This window comes from Notolabrus celidotus, chromosome 15 (assembly GCF_009762535.1).
Source record: "Notolabrus celidotus isolate fNotCel1 chromosome 15, fNotCel1.pri, whole genome shotgun sequence".
In the NCBI taxonomy this organism is placed as follows: Eukaryota; Metazoa; Chordata; class Actinopteri; order Labriformes; family Labridae; genus Notolabrus; species Notolabrus celidotus.
The window spans coordinates 10,059,673-10,075,317 of record NC_048286.1 but is presented as its reverse complement, the minus strand read 5'-3'; the positions used below and the strand labels follow the sequence as shown (position 1 = coordinate 10,075,317).

General features: G+C 41.5%; 2 protein-coding genes across 3 annotated transcripts; both read left to right on the top strand.

Annotated features, from left to right (window-relative positions):
- The first annotated feature begins 1,662 nt into the window (after nt 1-1,662).
- On the top strand, nt 1,663-2,470 carry zgc:113691 (uncharacterized protein LOC503529 homolog). The gene has a single exon (XM_034702845.1). The coding sequence runs from the start codon at nt 1,663-1,665 to the stop codon at nt 2,398-2,400; it is 738 nt and encodes a 245-aa protein (XP_034558736.1). The 3' UTR covers nt 2,401-2,470.
- Nucleotides 2,471-2,743: 273 nt separating this feature from the next.
- Nucleotides 2,744-11,245, top strand: ndc1 (NDC1 transmembrane nucleoporin). Of its 2 annotated transcripts, XM_034703372.1 has the most exons (18): nt 2,745-2,919; nt 3,464-3,584; nt 3,670-3,771; nt 5,021-5,195; nt 5,287-5,413; nt 5,815-5,923; nt 6,087-6,138; nt 6,252-6,384; nt 6,777-6,869; nt 6,951-7,032; nt 7,138-7,299; nt 7,380-7,640; nt 7,908-8,020; nt 8,636-8,686; nt 9,523-9,586; nt 9,682-9,782; nt 10,126-10,286; nt 10,373-11,245. In XM_034703372.1, the coding sequence occupies exons 1-18, from the start codon at nt 2,881-2,883 to the stop codon at nt 10,434-10,436; spliced, it is 2,010 nt and encodes a 669-aa protein (XP_034559263.1). In that variant the 5' UTR covers nt 2,745-2,880; the 3' UTR covers nt 10,437-11,245. The 2 variants fall into 2 exon arrangements, with proteins under 2 accessions (XP_034559265.1, XP_034559263.1); XM_034703374.1 differs by lacking the exon at nt 8,636-8,686 and having other exon boundaries at nt 2,744-2,919.
- Nucleotides 11,246-15,645: the final 4,400 nt, after the last annotated feature.

The following is a 15,645-nucleotide window of genomic DNA, read 5'->3' as shown; positions in this document are numbered from 1 at the left end:
AGATAGGACTTGAGTGCAGCCCTAAGTTTATTGGAAAGACTACAAAGGACATAATCAATGACTTGCATGAAAAGGAGTTGAGAGCAGTTCCCTGATGGAGAAGGCTGGGAAACTGAGTTTGGCCATTGATGATTTGACATCAGAGTTGGCAAATGCAGTCACTAGATGTTATGGGTACCACTTTTTCTAGAGAGGCGCCAGAATCGAGACAAAGGTGCTTTTCGACTGCAGGAACTTCCCCCAGGAACTAGGGACCTTTTCAGGAACTATGCCTGTTTCAACAGTTTGAACCAGGGTTGATATTTTGTTCCTGGGTATTTAATTTCCCTCCTGAGCCCCTGCTTGAGGGTAGCACTTTCCAAAGGTCCGTGAACTTCAGGCCTGCAGTACTGAACATTTTTGATTGGTAGAGTACCCACAGTGTTCTTTTCACCTGCCGTCAACAATAACATCACACACAACTGTGATTCAACTGTGTTTAATAGCTGCACGAATGCTTCAATAGAAAGTTCCTCACAAGACCTGTAAAAAGATTGATATCTCACTTCTGTCTTTATACAAATATGAAGCAATAAAAAGATGCTTTTAACTTAGCTTAGCAAAAAGACTGAGAAAGTGGGAAAAGCAAGCATGACTCTGTTAAAAGTTACAAAATCCCCCCATCACTACTTCTATTTAATAACAGCATTTAAAACATGGAAAACTTTTGCTATTATCAAAATCTGCACACTCAGTGTAATCACTATTTGTATTTCCTGAACATTGTTATAAGCATTGTGCTGAATGCTTGTCTGTAAAAACAGTGTTTCAGCTTTAAATGATCAAAATGTTCAAAGATTTTGTATAATTTTATCATTTAAAAGAGCATATGTCAGTGAATAAGTTATTTGCACCTCTGTGTTTCAGTAAACTCTTACTCGCCCCCCCACGTGTAGGCCAACGTGAGTCTTCACCTGATAGCATCAGTGTCTGTCACTGCATTTCAACAGTTGGACATTTTAAATATTTAAGGAAGAGATTGTAACTAATAGGTATAACTTCAATTTTTTAAAGACAGCATCTATTTGAAAGTGGCCATTTGGCTGCTGCTGTGTTTTTTTCCAACTCATCCATCCAAACTGTCATGTGGCTGAGCAAACCGATAGAATCTACGGTGTCACTGTTTAGATGCACAGATCACCTCCAGTGGAAAAATGTCACTTAAGTATGTAAAGCCTGGTTCCACATGTGTGAGGCGTGTGGTCAGCATCTTACACTCATGAGCCCTCTGTTCTATTTGTGTTCAATATTTCTACTTATTTATAAGAGCAGAGTTTTTTTAAATTGGTAAACAAAATAGAGAAAAATTGAGTCACCTGAAACGGTGTCAAAGGGATGGTGGCGCCCTAATTAATGGTCATTCTAGCCCCAGCTTTGTGTTACACAGGAGCTGACTGTCAAACAGATAACCCTGTTAGAGAAATGTCACCTGCCTCAGTCTCAGGCATTCATGTGTCTGCTCGTGCTCGTGAAGAGGATTTACCGACACAATGTTCAGGGATTATATGAACAGCTTGTGAGTAACACCTTTTAAAGAAGATGCCCTTTTAATTTATTTCTTTTATATATACATATTGTGATAGGGGAAAACCTAACCATAGGATGGCTAGCACAAGTGGGAAAATGGAAAAGGTTTCTAAATTTGAGACACTGAAACTTTTGGAGAAATGCAGAAAGGAAAGAGATGATGCCATACACAGGGAAAGTGTCCTGAGAGAGAAACTCAGGCAGAATGAGTCCAGGATGCGTTCAACTGAGGCTCTGAAACAGAAAATGAAGACTTTAATGGTGGACAACAAGGAGCTGAGGAAACAAGTGAAGGCTCTTCGTACAGAGATAGGACTTGAGTGCAGCCCTACGTTTAATGGAAAGACCACAAAGGACATAATCAATGACTTCCATGAAAAGGAGCGTGAGTGCAGTTCCTTGATGGAGAAGGCTGGGAAACTGAGTTTGACCATTGATGATTTGACATCAGAGTTGGCAAATGCAGTCACCTCGAAAACACTGTTGGAGGATCAAGTGCAGTCACTGCAGCAAAATCTAAAGGATATGACAAATAATCAACGCCGTCTTCTTAAATTGTGGGAAGACAAGAAGGTCCAGAGGGAACAGTTTGCACTCCCTGCAATAAACCAGAAACCAGGACAGAAACCATTCATCCACAAAGCGGTTCAGACTGAGATGTCCATTAATTTATCACAAAAGCTCCCAGTCAATGCCTTTGAGACCAAGTCCTTTACTCGGGACCATGACAGAAAGACTGTTTTGGAGAAGCACAGTTTTCCAGCTTACGGAAATGGCTATCATCATGACAAGAAAGCTTTTATGCATGATGAAGCTAAAGGAATACAGAATTGAGAAAAATGCCACTCGGACTCTGAAAGTACAGCAGAGATATAGCTTATGGATTATTTTTGGACTAAAAATGTCAAAGAAATTAGAAAAAGAGGATTTTTTTTTTGTCATTAATGACTTGCTTGTGTAATTTGATTCTATGTCATGTATTTATCTCAGATTTTGTATCGTTTTACTGTCACCTAACTGTTTCAATCAACATTTATCTAAATTTAACTTATCAAACTATTGTTTGTGAGTCTATTCTGTTTAATAGTTACATTTGTAAGCATTTCTTTGAAGCTATGAGTTTATTATATATAATGCGTGTGGCCGGGGTTGGTCTTGGTGACAGGCAGTTGTACGGACAGCTATTAATGTGGGTCCTTCAGAGGTCCTTTGAATGCATGTGGCGCGATATGGGAAAGTGAGTGGAAAATAGTTTGACAGCAGGAGAGCCGAAGAAATTATTGTCACCGTGGGACTCTCTGTTCATCCAAAAACATGTTTACAGCACAGCAAAGTAGTTGGTTCATCCACAAGGTGAGTTTTGGAAGTCTATTTTTACTTCCGAACATAGAAAATGAATCGCGGATTACTAGCGTGCTAACTAAAAGTAGCCTGTGTTTATGCTAGCTTATTTGTTGTATAGCTTTTACTAAGAGGTGGCATAAACACTCTAAGGTTATGAACTACAGAGCAAAAGACAACAAAATGAATGAGACGGACATGTACATAACTTATAACCATATATTTCACAGACAATAAAACGGGTCATGTTTAAAATGCAGTAGCAGCAGTATCCAGCAAATCAAGTATTTCAGACATGGTAGAAAGAAATGCATCAGATGTTAGACTGCTGTTTTTATATGACTCTTAGACTATTTAAGCATACAGTCATATAAATATACAACTGGAGCAGAATTAAATGTAGAAATTGACGTCCACGGACGTACACATTGTTTACCTAGTAAACAACCTCAGCTAAGATCCAGCAAGTTGATATACACAAGTTACACAACAGAGGCTCTTTTATGATGAGTTGTATATTAGTTATGTCTCTAGTAATGTCTGATCACTCTTTCAGGTTGTTTGCTGGAGAGCCACGGCCAGTATTGCTTGGGCTGTCCTGTTGTTGCCTCCCACCACAGCAGTTTTTGGTATCCTCAGCAGGTTCAATCTCCTTCACCCCATCCAGACCATATCAGGTCAGTCACCATCGTTATGGGGAGATTTGATTCATCACTGCCTGAAGTTGTCTGAAACTCACTGAGGACTACTTTCTCCATGCAGAATGTCTGTCTCTCCTGACAAGTGCGAGTGCCATCTTCTCCTTGATCTTGCTGTTCGGAGTGATCCTCATGGTGGGGTTCCTGAACCTGGAGTATTATACAGGTAATTGATAGGATGTTATAAAGGTGTATTGAATACTTTCTTAAAGTTAACTTTGTTCAGATTGCAGATTAACAGAGCCATACCTCATTTTGTGAACTTCAGGGTTGAAGTAAACAGAGCAAATTAGTCTGATATCTCAGATGAATTAACCAGAAGCTGCAGGTTGAGTTGACTTATTTATCTTTAAATAATCAAAAACAGATGTGTAACACATTTATTTTGCACTTCTCCTGAACTAAAGAAACAACGAATAATTCCCCAAATTGAATGTATTGGTTAAGAAGAATCATTAGTTATTTTTGATTATATGAAACTGAATGCTAGGAATTGCTTGCATTAGGGAAGCTGTCATGTAAAGTACATTTTAGTTTTTGATCTTGACCATCAGACCAAAATGACCACGGCTTATTAAACAACACTTAGACAAAAGCTCTGAATAACCATATACTTAATTGTCTAAATTTACCCAACACAAAAAAACACTAATGCTTTAACCAAACAAATTAGATTTGAATATCCAAATTAAATAAACCATCTGTATTTATAACATGACCCTGCACTGTATGACAGCATGTCAGGGCCAACCTGTTGCACTGAGAGAGAGAGAGAGAGAGAGAGAGAGAGAGAGAGAGAGAGAAGACTTTGTTGATGTTATCCCTCACCATTTTTTTTTTTTTGTGCTATAGATCGATCTAAATGTTTCACTGTTTGTTAATTGTATTATTCGTTATTTTAACGCACATGTCATACAGTGTAATATTTGGTAAATTATGGAAAAAATACTCTTGTTTTCCTTGTTGTTTATTTCCATCTACAAAGCCAGCACAGGCAGCAGAGACTTCATGTGACGTTGATGTCACTGTAAGTCAATGAATGCTGTGCTCGTGCGCTTTGGATTCGCTCACACATGTTACGCCTTGCTTGATCGTTCCCTCATCCTCAGATTCAAGTTCAGCTCTGCTTCCTCTCTTTCTTCTGAAATCAACAGAGAAGTGTTTTCCTGCTGCTGTTGAACAAACTTTACAGCCTAACAACATTCAGGCCCTACTGTTTTCTCTGTGTTGCTGTGTCAATCAGTAAATGTGACATGTGACGTTTGGGTGAGAGTAAAAAAGAAAATCAGATACTACTACTCACAATGTGAATGTATTATGGGATGTAACAGCGTAGACTCTGAATACAACACGATCCCACACGGATGAATGTTGGCTTTTGGTTGTAACTCTGCTGTTCTTCCTCTTTTCCTCAGTCATTCCCACTGTTGCATGCTCAAAGATCGCCCTGTTGGGTCAGCTGCTCCACCCTCGTCAGTTTCTAAACTCCATGGCACACTGCATCATGGGGATAATTGTTGGTTGGTGTTGTGCCATTACCATCGGAGGAAGATATGAGATGCTTGGCTTCTCTTGCACACAGAGTGATGGGTAAGATTCTTCTGGATAAAACTCTAATTAAAGCTTTACACTCTCAGTCCACCATCTTGATCTCTTTATCGTGTCTTTTTACTCCTGCCAGCTCCGCTCAGATGTGCCTGAATGAGTATCAAATCTTCCTTCTGCTGGCCGGAGCTTTTGTTGGACTCTCTCACAGTCTGCTGGGTGTGATCCACAACATGAACTATGTTGCTTTCCACACTGTTCAGGTATGTGATGTGATTTACCCAATTTATCTGACTGATGATGTTGCCACCACTGAATATGTAAGATGTGTTTGCCTGAATGTCTCAGACTTTAATGCAAAGATGGATGCTTTTGTTTTTAATGGGCCTTTATAAATCTATTTCAAGAAGTCAAAGACGTTCACTGTGATTCTAGGGCATGTTATTACACGAAGGGGGTGGAATTGGGTACTGAAGTCTAGGTTAAACAGAAAGCAATGAAATAGAAATACAACAAACCTCTTAAACATAAATGTATGCCATCAGGTTGCTTATGTTTTTATGTCTTAATCTTCACAGTGTGACTGAACTTAAGAGCAACAAAATAACAGGCACCCTTTAAAAGCTGTTGATGGTTATATGAACTTATTGTTATTGTTCCCCAGCAATTCAAATACCTTCAGTTTAAAGGCTCCCTGCCTTTGGTGGTGAAATGCAGCGCGGTTCAAGCACTTTACTCTGTCAGGAACTACATCGTTGTTTATTTCTTCTTGGGTAAGTGATCTCTGCAACACAGCTCAGAACAAATCACTGTAGCAGTCTAAAGCTCTAACATAACTTTTTTTATGGACACTTTTATTTATTGTACCTGAGTGCAGCTTTTATTCCAAGTCTGTTTTTGTTTCGTCGTGATATATGTCCACTTTTATATCAACAGGATATATTCCAAGAGCATGGATCTGTAAAACTCTGAACCTTCAGTTGAACAGGTGAGTACTGAGTCTCGTCTTGTGCCCTGTGCTGCTCCCTGGGCTGATTTAAAGCAACACGTTTGCATTATTTGTCTCTAATGTGCGGTCTCCAACTTCACCTCCACCTCCAGCTCTGTCCACCAGCTTGACAGTATAGCAGGGCTGCTGGATCTCTCCCTGCTGGGCCACCTCTGGATCAGTGCCACCTTCCTCCTCTTCACATGGCATATCACACTGCTGCTCTTCAGGATCTTTGTCACTGAGGTGTGTGTATCACTGTGAATTTAAATGATCCCTAGTATTGCAAAAGGAAAGCCCTGACTCTAGCCTTTATAATAATCTTTCAGTCTGACCTGAGTTCATCCACAGGCCAGAGGTTGAAGCCTAAACAGCTGCCAAATTGCACGGACTCTCTGGTGATCGCCAATTTCTGATTGTGATTGGCTTTAAAGTAGAGTGTTAAATTGCAAACACTGCATTTGAATTATTTAGTGACACTAGGGGGCAGTGTTGTCCTTTCTTTGAATATTCAAGCACACAAATAGCACCAGACTGAACCGCATCGAAAGATCACCACCTCAGAATTCAGCGTGATTAGTTTGACTTGAAACTCAATTAACACGTGTGTTAATTCAGGTTTTTCCTCTCATCCCCAGGTGTACAGTTTTCCTGTGCAGTCATCTTTCACTGAGGATGCTCACCAGTGTCTTCCTAAAGTTCTTACAGACAAGCAGCCGATGATAGTGAAGGTAGATAAAAACACATTAATTTTACGCGTTTCTTTTAGTTTTTCTTGTTGGTGTTTTAACATCTTTTCCCTCATGTTGTAGTTTCTAGCTCTGCAGGACTTGGCTCTGCTGTCTCAACACTCCCCATCACGACGCTCTGAGGTCTTCAGTCTGAGTCAGCCAGGTCTGCTGATTTTTCTTATGTTAGATGAATGTCAACACACTTCAAATACTCAGACTGTACTTGTATCAGATGACAAAACTAGAATAAGTGTCTTGTTTAATCCAGGTGGCCATCCTCATAACTGGAATGCAATCAGTAAGGAGTGTCTGTCGATGCTGGCCGATCTGACCCAGAGACTCATAGCCTATCATGAAACAGTGGCGACCAACGGCAGGGCCAAATCTATGTCGACAGGGAGTGAAAGGAAGACCTCGTCTGAGTCATCAGGTGTGTTTCTTAAGACAGGTGAACTTTTGAATAACTCCCCTTCATGTTCTCTAACACTTCCCCTTTGTTTCCCTCAACAGTAACCTCAGGTACAGAAGATCTGATGAGCCCTAAACCCACCTTCCTGATGAAAACTCCAGCTTCTGTCTTTGCCCGCACCGTTGTCGGCCACCCACAGAGTCCTCTGACGGCACCCTTCACTCCTGACCTGGACAGCCCGTTCGCTTCTCCGGCTCTGCGGCGTCTCACTGCTCCTGTGGATCAATGCTCGCCGTGGTTTGGCACAGTGCAGAGCCCACACGTCATGAGGAGAGGGCCAAAACTGTGGTCTACCTCCACAGGTGAGAGGAGGTCTCAGGGAGGTCATACAGACACTTAAAAGGCCAGTTTGTGAACACATTAAATCCCTTTTGAGATGTATTTTCTTCTTCTTTAGACATATTTTGACCTTAAATGACTCGGAAAATAACAAATTCCAGCTGTTTTGGAACATCTGAACAGAAATTGTCAACTTTTTAGAGCGTCAGGGTTTCACATGAGATTAAGTAGACGGATATCTGAATACTGAGTTTTCTTGCTGCTTCCCTTGACGTACCTGTTGTGTGCAGATTCACAGGTCAATGGAAGTCCTCCGCCATCGCCTGCCTCAGTAACCAGCCCCAAGCAGGAACCCTCCAAACCAAGTCTCCTGGCTAAGTTCCTCCAGAACAGAAAAGAACAGGTACTTCAGTCCTAGTGTTCCAAAACAGAACCACACATACAGTATCCATGAAGGGCTTTTCATACTTCACAGTTATTAACCTCGGGCTGTTAGTAGTAGCCCTATACTTTGGTCTGTCTCAGATTAAGTAAGTGCAAACACACATGCAGCTAAGTGCAACTTGGTGTAACATAAAAAACATAATGACACATCAGAAAGACGAGCATAAATTTGAGCCACTAGAAAACATCTCCAGTTGTCGCCTCTGCTTTATGCAGTGGGTGGCCAGGTGAGACAGAGGTGTGAAAATGAGCAGATGCACATACGCTCTGCAGACTCTGTTCTCCACTGCCCTCGGTCGCTGCTCAATTGCACCCATCACTCTTCAAAGCTTCCACAGACTGTCAATGAAATATGTTCAGACAATATGTCTCATTTGCAGCCAGGTTACAAATCTTTAATACTAAGTAACGGTCACACCATTGAGCTTAGCTTGATGTTGATCTGTTCTCATTTAAAGCTGCTAAGATCTTAACCTTTAAGTATGAAAATCCTTTACGTCCTCTGTATACATGTTTTATTATCTTGTGAAATTTTGAAAGCTGAAACAACTTTACACTTACCTGCTCCATTCAGGTTAAGAATTTCTTGGCAAAGCGGGTGCTGGTTATGTATTGGTTTAACAAGGTAAGGATGTGTAGCATGTGCATGCTCTCCTCTGCTGACTCCTGAGCACTCAGAGGGGCTCCCTGCATGCTGATGTAGATCACCTCTAGCTGATAGCCCTTTTCATATTGCTAGTTCAAAGTGCTATAATCACGCCCCTGTAACGTCTCAGCTTCAATATGAATGTCACAGAGGTAGCAACAGAGGCTCACTGTGAACCGATGGAGCACTCAGGATGGAGTGTGTGTTTGTAAAGCTTCTAACCTCTCGTGCTTCCACAGTCCTGTAACACAATGTAAAATCACACACTAGGACACCGGTACTGAGCTGTCACCGCATCAGTTTGAAAGTATAAAGGCATGATGACAGCAGAGCTTAGTGGTGGCGCTGTTGCAAACTCACAATATACAAAGGGCTATTCATGTAGATTCTCTGTGTCTAACAGTCCCCCCCCTGCAGGCTTCACTAATATCACTCCGGGTTTCGGGCCTTGCTGTGTAGACATTACTAATGTAGCTTCTTTCCATCCGTCTAGCTGTTACAACAAGCCTTACTAATTAATCACTTCGAGGCTTGAATGAAGGAGTTGTGTAACACACGTGTTTCTGTGTTTATAGGCACGTCTTCCTAATCACGTTGATAATCACTTGCTCGCACGTTGATACTGAAAAGTTTCATCATCGATGATCGAACTTGCATTGCACTCCCTGTGTGTAGAAAGTAGTTGGGCTTTGCTTTCTGAGGTGCATGTTTTAGTGTAGACCCTCTTCAATGTCTCCTCCGAACATACTCTGCCACAAATACAGATCTGTCTGTGAAGCAAAAAGCTCTTACTTCATCAACATTGTCTATCAAAGCTTCCAGAAGCATCCAGCCAGGCTCTGTTTGCAGACAGCCAGGCTCACATCTGGGCTCTCGAAGGTAAGACGACAAAATGGACTTCATTTCATAAATGAGGATGTGATCTTTTTTAACTCATCATCCATATCACAGCATCATCTACTATCCTCCTACAGGGCTGTCTTATCTGGTTCAAGCCTCCTACTCAGAGGACCAGTTCGGGGTTGTGCAGACTACATTACCCAGCATTCTTAGTTGCATGCTGGTGTTACAAGAGGTAAGTTGAGGGTTATTTTAGCTAATCTAAGAGCACACATTGACACAGCCACTATTGTTAAATGAAGTGATGAGATTTCATCATTCTGGTTTATCTTGCCAAGTATGAGGCTTTGCACAAAGTTCAGCACTGTTTTTTTCCATCACACAACTTCAGAGTTCAGATGGTTAAAGGCGACTAATATTTCGCATTTTTAGCAGATATTGCACATGCTGACAGAAACACAACATGCACACACTCACAGGAAATCATCATACGCAGTGCAGCGTGATGTAGACAAGAAAAGATGCTTTGCACGGTGCCCCTTCTAACAGCACTCCTGTCTCAACCTCCACACCTTCAGGCAGTAGATCGACACTTCAAGCTGCCTCATGCCTCCAGTAAGCCGGCCAGGTCGGGCAGCAGCATGGGAGACTCCACTTACAAAACCCTGCGCTTTGCTCTCAGGGCCACACTCAAGACCGCCATCTACAGGATAACAACCACATTTGGAACTCACTTAAAGTAAGGCCTCTCACTAAAGCTGACTCTCTTTACACGATACAAAAAGAGCTGACAATTGTCTGACACACTTTTCTTTAAATCCTCAGTGCTGTTCAGATGTCTGCAGAGCACCGGAAAAGATTGCAGCAGTTTCTGGAGTACAAGGAATAACACACCTGACACTTCAGATTCTTATTAGTGTGATTTTGTGTGTGTGTGTGTGTGTGCAAGTAAGTGAAAGCTCATGATAGTGCCTCCTTTAATATTTATGTCTGCACTATGCCATGGCAGATTGAGTTTGACAGGCTAGCTGACATCTCCTGCATGCTGGAGGATGGGACAGGAAGCCCAACAGATGAACTGAAACAGGTCTGGAGACTGTTGCTGCCTGTGTTTGGGTGATTGAAAGTAGCCTACTGTAGAGAAAGCAGCTCATTCCAAAATATGTTAGTTTCTTTTCTATTACAAGAAAAATCATATCAGGTTTTTGACTTTTGCTTGATGGGACGAGTTGCAAAAGGGCTATTTGTGCTACAGTTGTACTATTTCTAGTTTCATATTTAATGTGCTGTCTCCTGGAATTCCGTTTTTACAATTTCAAAGCATGCAGCAGGTGTGATGACTGAGTAAGAGAGCGAGAGAGAGAGGGAGCATGGTTTGTCAGAGTGATGAGCAAGAAGCTGTGTGGTGTCAGAGTGTGTGTTCTGATGTTGAAGTTTTGAGGATCTGGTTTTGTTCTAGACACCAGCTAGGAGAATAAAAACATCATAATGAGAAAACACAATAGGCACATCTGTTTATTCATTTTAAGTTTTTTTTGTTGTATTTTTCATGTTACTTAAGGCTATTTTTCAGATAAAGACTGGATGTATAGCGTGGCTGATCACCAGTTTGGGAAGTTATTTTTTGTCACTGCCATCGTGTGTGGAGTTAAAACTTTCCTCTCAAGAACTGTTGAATAAAAAATTATGTAATGATGATTTGTCATGATGATTATTTATCCCTTAGGTTGAAAGAAACAGAAGTGAATGGGTGGAGAGAGAGAGACAACTTTCGTCTTCATAATAGCTTAGCTGTGTCCATAAATTGTTTTTCTGTTTGAGAATAAAGTTTTGCCTCACCTCAGTTGCTTTTTACACAGTTGGAAAAGTAAGAGAAAGTGGACACAAGACAGCTCTTTTACACCAATGGTACTTCCTGGTGTGCTGAACAAGATGCAGAGACTGGAGGAGTGAGGGATACTTGGTTTAGAAACATAATTTGTGATCAGTCTTAACGTAAACACATGACTACTTAATCATCAAAGTGACAACTTAGAGAGATGCACTTGATGGAAATGGCAATGTCGGCAGCAAGGAAGTGTGCCTGCAACAAGCTCTACTGTCCCAGCACCAGGACCCTGAAACCTGAGCTGCTGCACCAATTATTCTCACGTGTTTGAACTCTCATGTTCAGATGTCTGCTGACCTAAAAGCGGCCTGCCATTGAGCCATTTGCACTTTGTTTTCCATGTGTGGAATATTAAATTGATGAAATAATTTAAAAGTAGAAGTTATTATATTACAGTTTTCACTACAATACATTGTTCTTAGTAAAATCTGATCAAAAGGTACTACCATTTTAAAAAAGCTTGGTCAGTCCTTTTCATCTTCAGGCAGTGCTGAAGTAGAGTCTCAAGTCTCTCGGTCAAAGTACTTATATGGATGCATCCTACACAGACCTCTGCAAATGTTTAAATTTGTCCCCATCGGGGTGTCATTGGCTTAGCGGTCTAAGCACCCGGCCCATGTACAGAGGCTCTTCGTCGCAGTGGTTGCAGGCTCGACTCCCAGCCTTGACCATTTGTCTTCCTCCACTCTCTGCTCCCTGCATTCCCTGACTCTCTTCAGCTGTCCTATCCATTAAGTGCAAAGATCAGGGTTCCCATGTGTCCTGGAAAACCTGGAAAACAGTTGACCAGTTTTCCAGTACTGGAAAACACCTGGAAAATGGGAGAAAAAGTCAAATGTCCTGGAAAATCACATGTAGTCCTGGAAAATTATTCCAACATGACTGCGTGCGACCTGACCCTATTAACAAAACACATCCCCATTCAATGAAAGTTGAGTCCACGCTGTGCTGGAAAAGACAGCGGCACTGCACAACTTTTTTCACATCTTTTCTCCTTCACTTCATAATCATGCATTCATAGAAAACGGGGGTATATTGTTTATGTTTTATGGTACATGAACCTTGTGGAGTGCTCTTTTGATTCAAAGAGTCTTATATTTAAGTTCTAGTGTGACCAGTGGAGTCTGGCAGAGAGCTAGGGGGTCTGTGCCTCACAACTTTCTCTGCAGGCTGAGAGCTCAATTACCGTACTCTAGCTCAGTTGTTCTCAAAGTGGGGTCCTGGGACCCCTGGGGGTCCGCGAACTATAGCATGGGGGTCCCTGAAATAATTTGAATAAATTTCTAATAAATCATAAAATTGTGCTGTGTCATTACAAAACAGCATCTACACCATTGTTATGATACCATTTGGTGGCTCGAAGGGATATGTGAGTCTTGCTACTGTTAAATTTCTGAAAGCGTTTAAGATCAATTACTTGAAAAGTATAAATGCTGTCATGTTGAGTCCACAAGGAATGAAATGACCCTCTGTTTTAAAGTATACAAGTGGTATTTACTTGATTCAAATTGAAGTGTTATCTGTTTATCACTATGGTACAGGTCTGAAGTATTTACATTGATACGTTTTACAATACAAATAGTTCCAAGGGAAACTAAGAGTGCAAATGGTAGTAAACGTGCTTTAGTGATGGGAAGTTCGGCTCTTTTCAGAGAACCGGCTCTCTTAACTCGGCTCCCAAAGAAGAGTCGGCTTTTTCGACTACCGAACGGCTCTTAATTTAGGATCTTTTGTAGCCGTATGTTTTACTTTAACTTTGCAAAAACTAATGTTGTGTCGAAAAACCCTTTTACGTAGTGTTTTTTGAGAAGACTTATATTTGACCAATTTTGTGCATTTATTCTGTTACAAAACCATTCTCACCCTAATCCTAGGGTTAGGTTATGATTAGGGTTAGGATTAGGGTTGTGATTAGGGTTAGGATTAGGGTTGTGATTAGGGTTAGGGTTAGGTTATGATTAGGGTTAGGATTAGGGTTGTGATTAGGGTTAGGATTAGGGTTGTGATTAGGGTTAGGGTTGGGATTAGGGTTAGGGTTGTGATTAGGGTTAGGGTTGGGATTAGGGTTAGGGTTAGGGTTAGGTTATGATTAGGGTTAGGGTTAGGGTTGTGATTAGGGTTAGGGTTAGGGTTGTGGTTAGGGTTGTGATTAGGGTTAGGATTAGGGTTGTGATTAGGGTTAGGGTTAGGTTATGATTAGGGTTAGGATTAGGGTTGTGATTAGGGTTAGGATTAGGGTTGTGATTAGGGTTGGGATTAGGGTTAGGGTTGTGATTAGGGTTAGGGTTGTGGTTAGGGTTAGGTTATGATTAGGGTTAGGATTAGGGTTGTGATTAGGGTTAGGGTTGGGATTAGGGTTAGGATTAGGATTAGGGTTGTGATTAGGGTTAGGATTAGGGTTGTGATTAGGGTTAGGGTTGGGATTAGGGTTAGGATTAGGGTTGTGATTAGGGTTAGGATTAGGGTTGTGATTAGAGTTAGGGTTGGGATTAGGGTTAGGATTAGGGTTGTGATTAGGGTGAGTATTAAGGTTAGGGTTAGGGTTGTTATTAGGGTTAGGGTTAGGGTTGTGATTAGGGTTAGGGTTAGGATTAGGGTTAGGGTTGTGATTAGGGTTAGGGTTGTGATTAGGGTTAGGGTTGGGATTAGGGTTAGGATTAGGGTTGTGATTAGGGTTAGGGTTGGGATTAGGGTTAGGGTTAGGGCTGTGATTAGGGTTAGGGTTAGGGTTGTGATTAGGGTTAGGGTTAGGATTAGGGTTAGGGTTGTGATTAGGGTTAGGGTTGTGATTAGGGTTGTGATTAGGGTTAGGGTTAGGTTATGATTAGGGTTAGGATTAGGGTTGTGATTAGGGTTAGGATTAGGGTTGTGATTAGGGTTAGGGTTGGGATTAGGGTTAGGGTTGTGATTAGGGTTAGGATTAGGGTTGTGATTAGGGTTGTGATTAGGGTTAGGGTTAGGTTATGATTAGGGTTAGGATTAGGGTTGTGATTAGGGTTAGGATTAGGGTTGTGATTAGGGTTAGGGTTAGGATTAGGGTTAGGGTTGTGATTAGGGTTAGGATTAGGGTTGTGATTAGGGTTGTGATTAGGGTTAGGGTTAGGTTATGATTAGGGTTAGGATTAGGGTTGTGATTAGGGTTAGGATTAGGGTTGTGATTAGGGTTAGGGTTAGGATTAGGGTTAGGGTTGTGATTAGGGTTAGGTTTGGGATTAGGGTTAGGGTTAGGGTTAGGTTATGATTAGGGTTAGGGTTGTGATTAGGGTTAGGGTTGTGGTTAGGGTTGTGATTAGGGTTAGGATTAGGGTTGTGATTAGGGTTAGGGTTAGGTTATGATTAGGGTTAGGATTAGGGTTGTGATTAGGGTTAGGATTAGGGTTGTGATTAGGGTTAGGGTTGGGATTAGGGTTAGGGTTAGGGTTGTGATTAGGGTTAGGGTTGTGGTTAGGGTTAGGTTATGATTAGGGTTAGGATTAGGGTTGTGATTAGGGTTAGGGTTAGGGTTGGGATTAGGGTTAGGATTAGGATTAGGGTTGTGATTAGGGTTAGGATTAGGGTTGTGATTAGGGTTAGGGTTGGGATTAGGGTTAGGATTAGGGTTGTTATTAGAGTTAGGGTTGGGATTAGGGTTAGGATTAGGGTTGTGATTAGGGTGAGTATTAAGGTTAGGGTTAGGGTTGTTATTAGGGTTAGGGTTAGGGTTGTGATTAGGGTTAGGGTTAGGATTAGGGTTAGGGTTGTGATTAGGGTTAGGGTTAGGGTTGTGATTAGGGTTAGGGTTAGGATTAGGGTTAGGGTTGTGATTAGGGTTAGGGTTGGGATTAGGGTTAGGATTAGGGTTGTGATTAGGGTTAGGGTTGGGATTAGGGTTAGGATTAGGGTTGTGATTAGGGTGAGTATTAAGGTTAGGGTTAGGGCTGTGATTAGGGTTAGGGTTAGGGTTGTGATTAGGGTTAGGGTTAGGATTAGGGTTAGGGTTGTGATTAGGGTTAGGGTTGTGATTAGGGTTAGGGTTGTGATTAGGGTTAGGGTTGTGATTAGGGTTAGGGTTAGGGTTGTTATTAGGATTAGGGTTAGGGTTAGGGTTTTGATTAGGGTTAGGGTTAGGGTTGTGATTAGGGTTAGGGTTAGGGTTGTGATTAGGGTTAGGGTTAGGGTTGTGATTAGGGTTAGGGTTAGGGTTGTGATTAGGGTTAGGGTTGTGATTAGG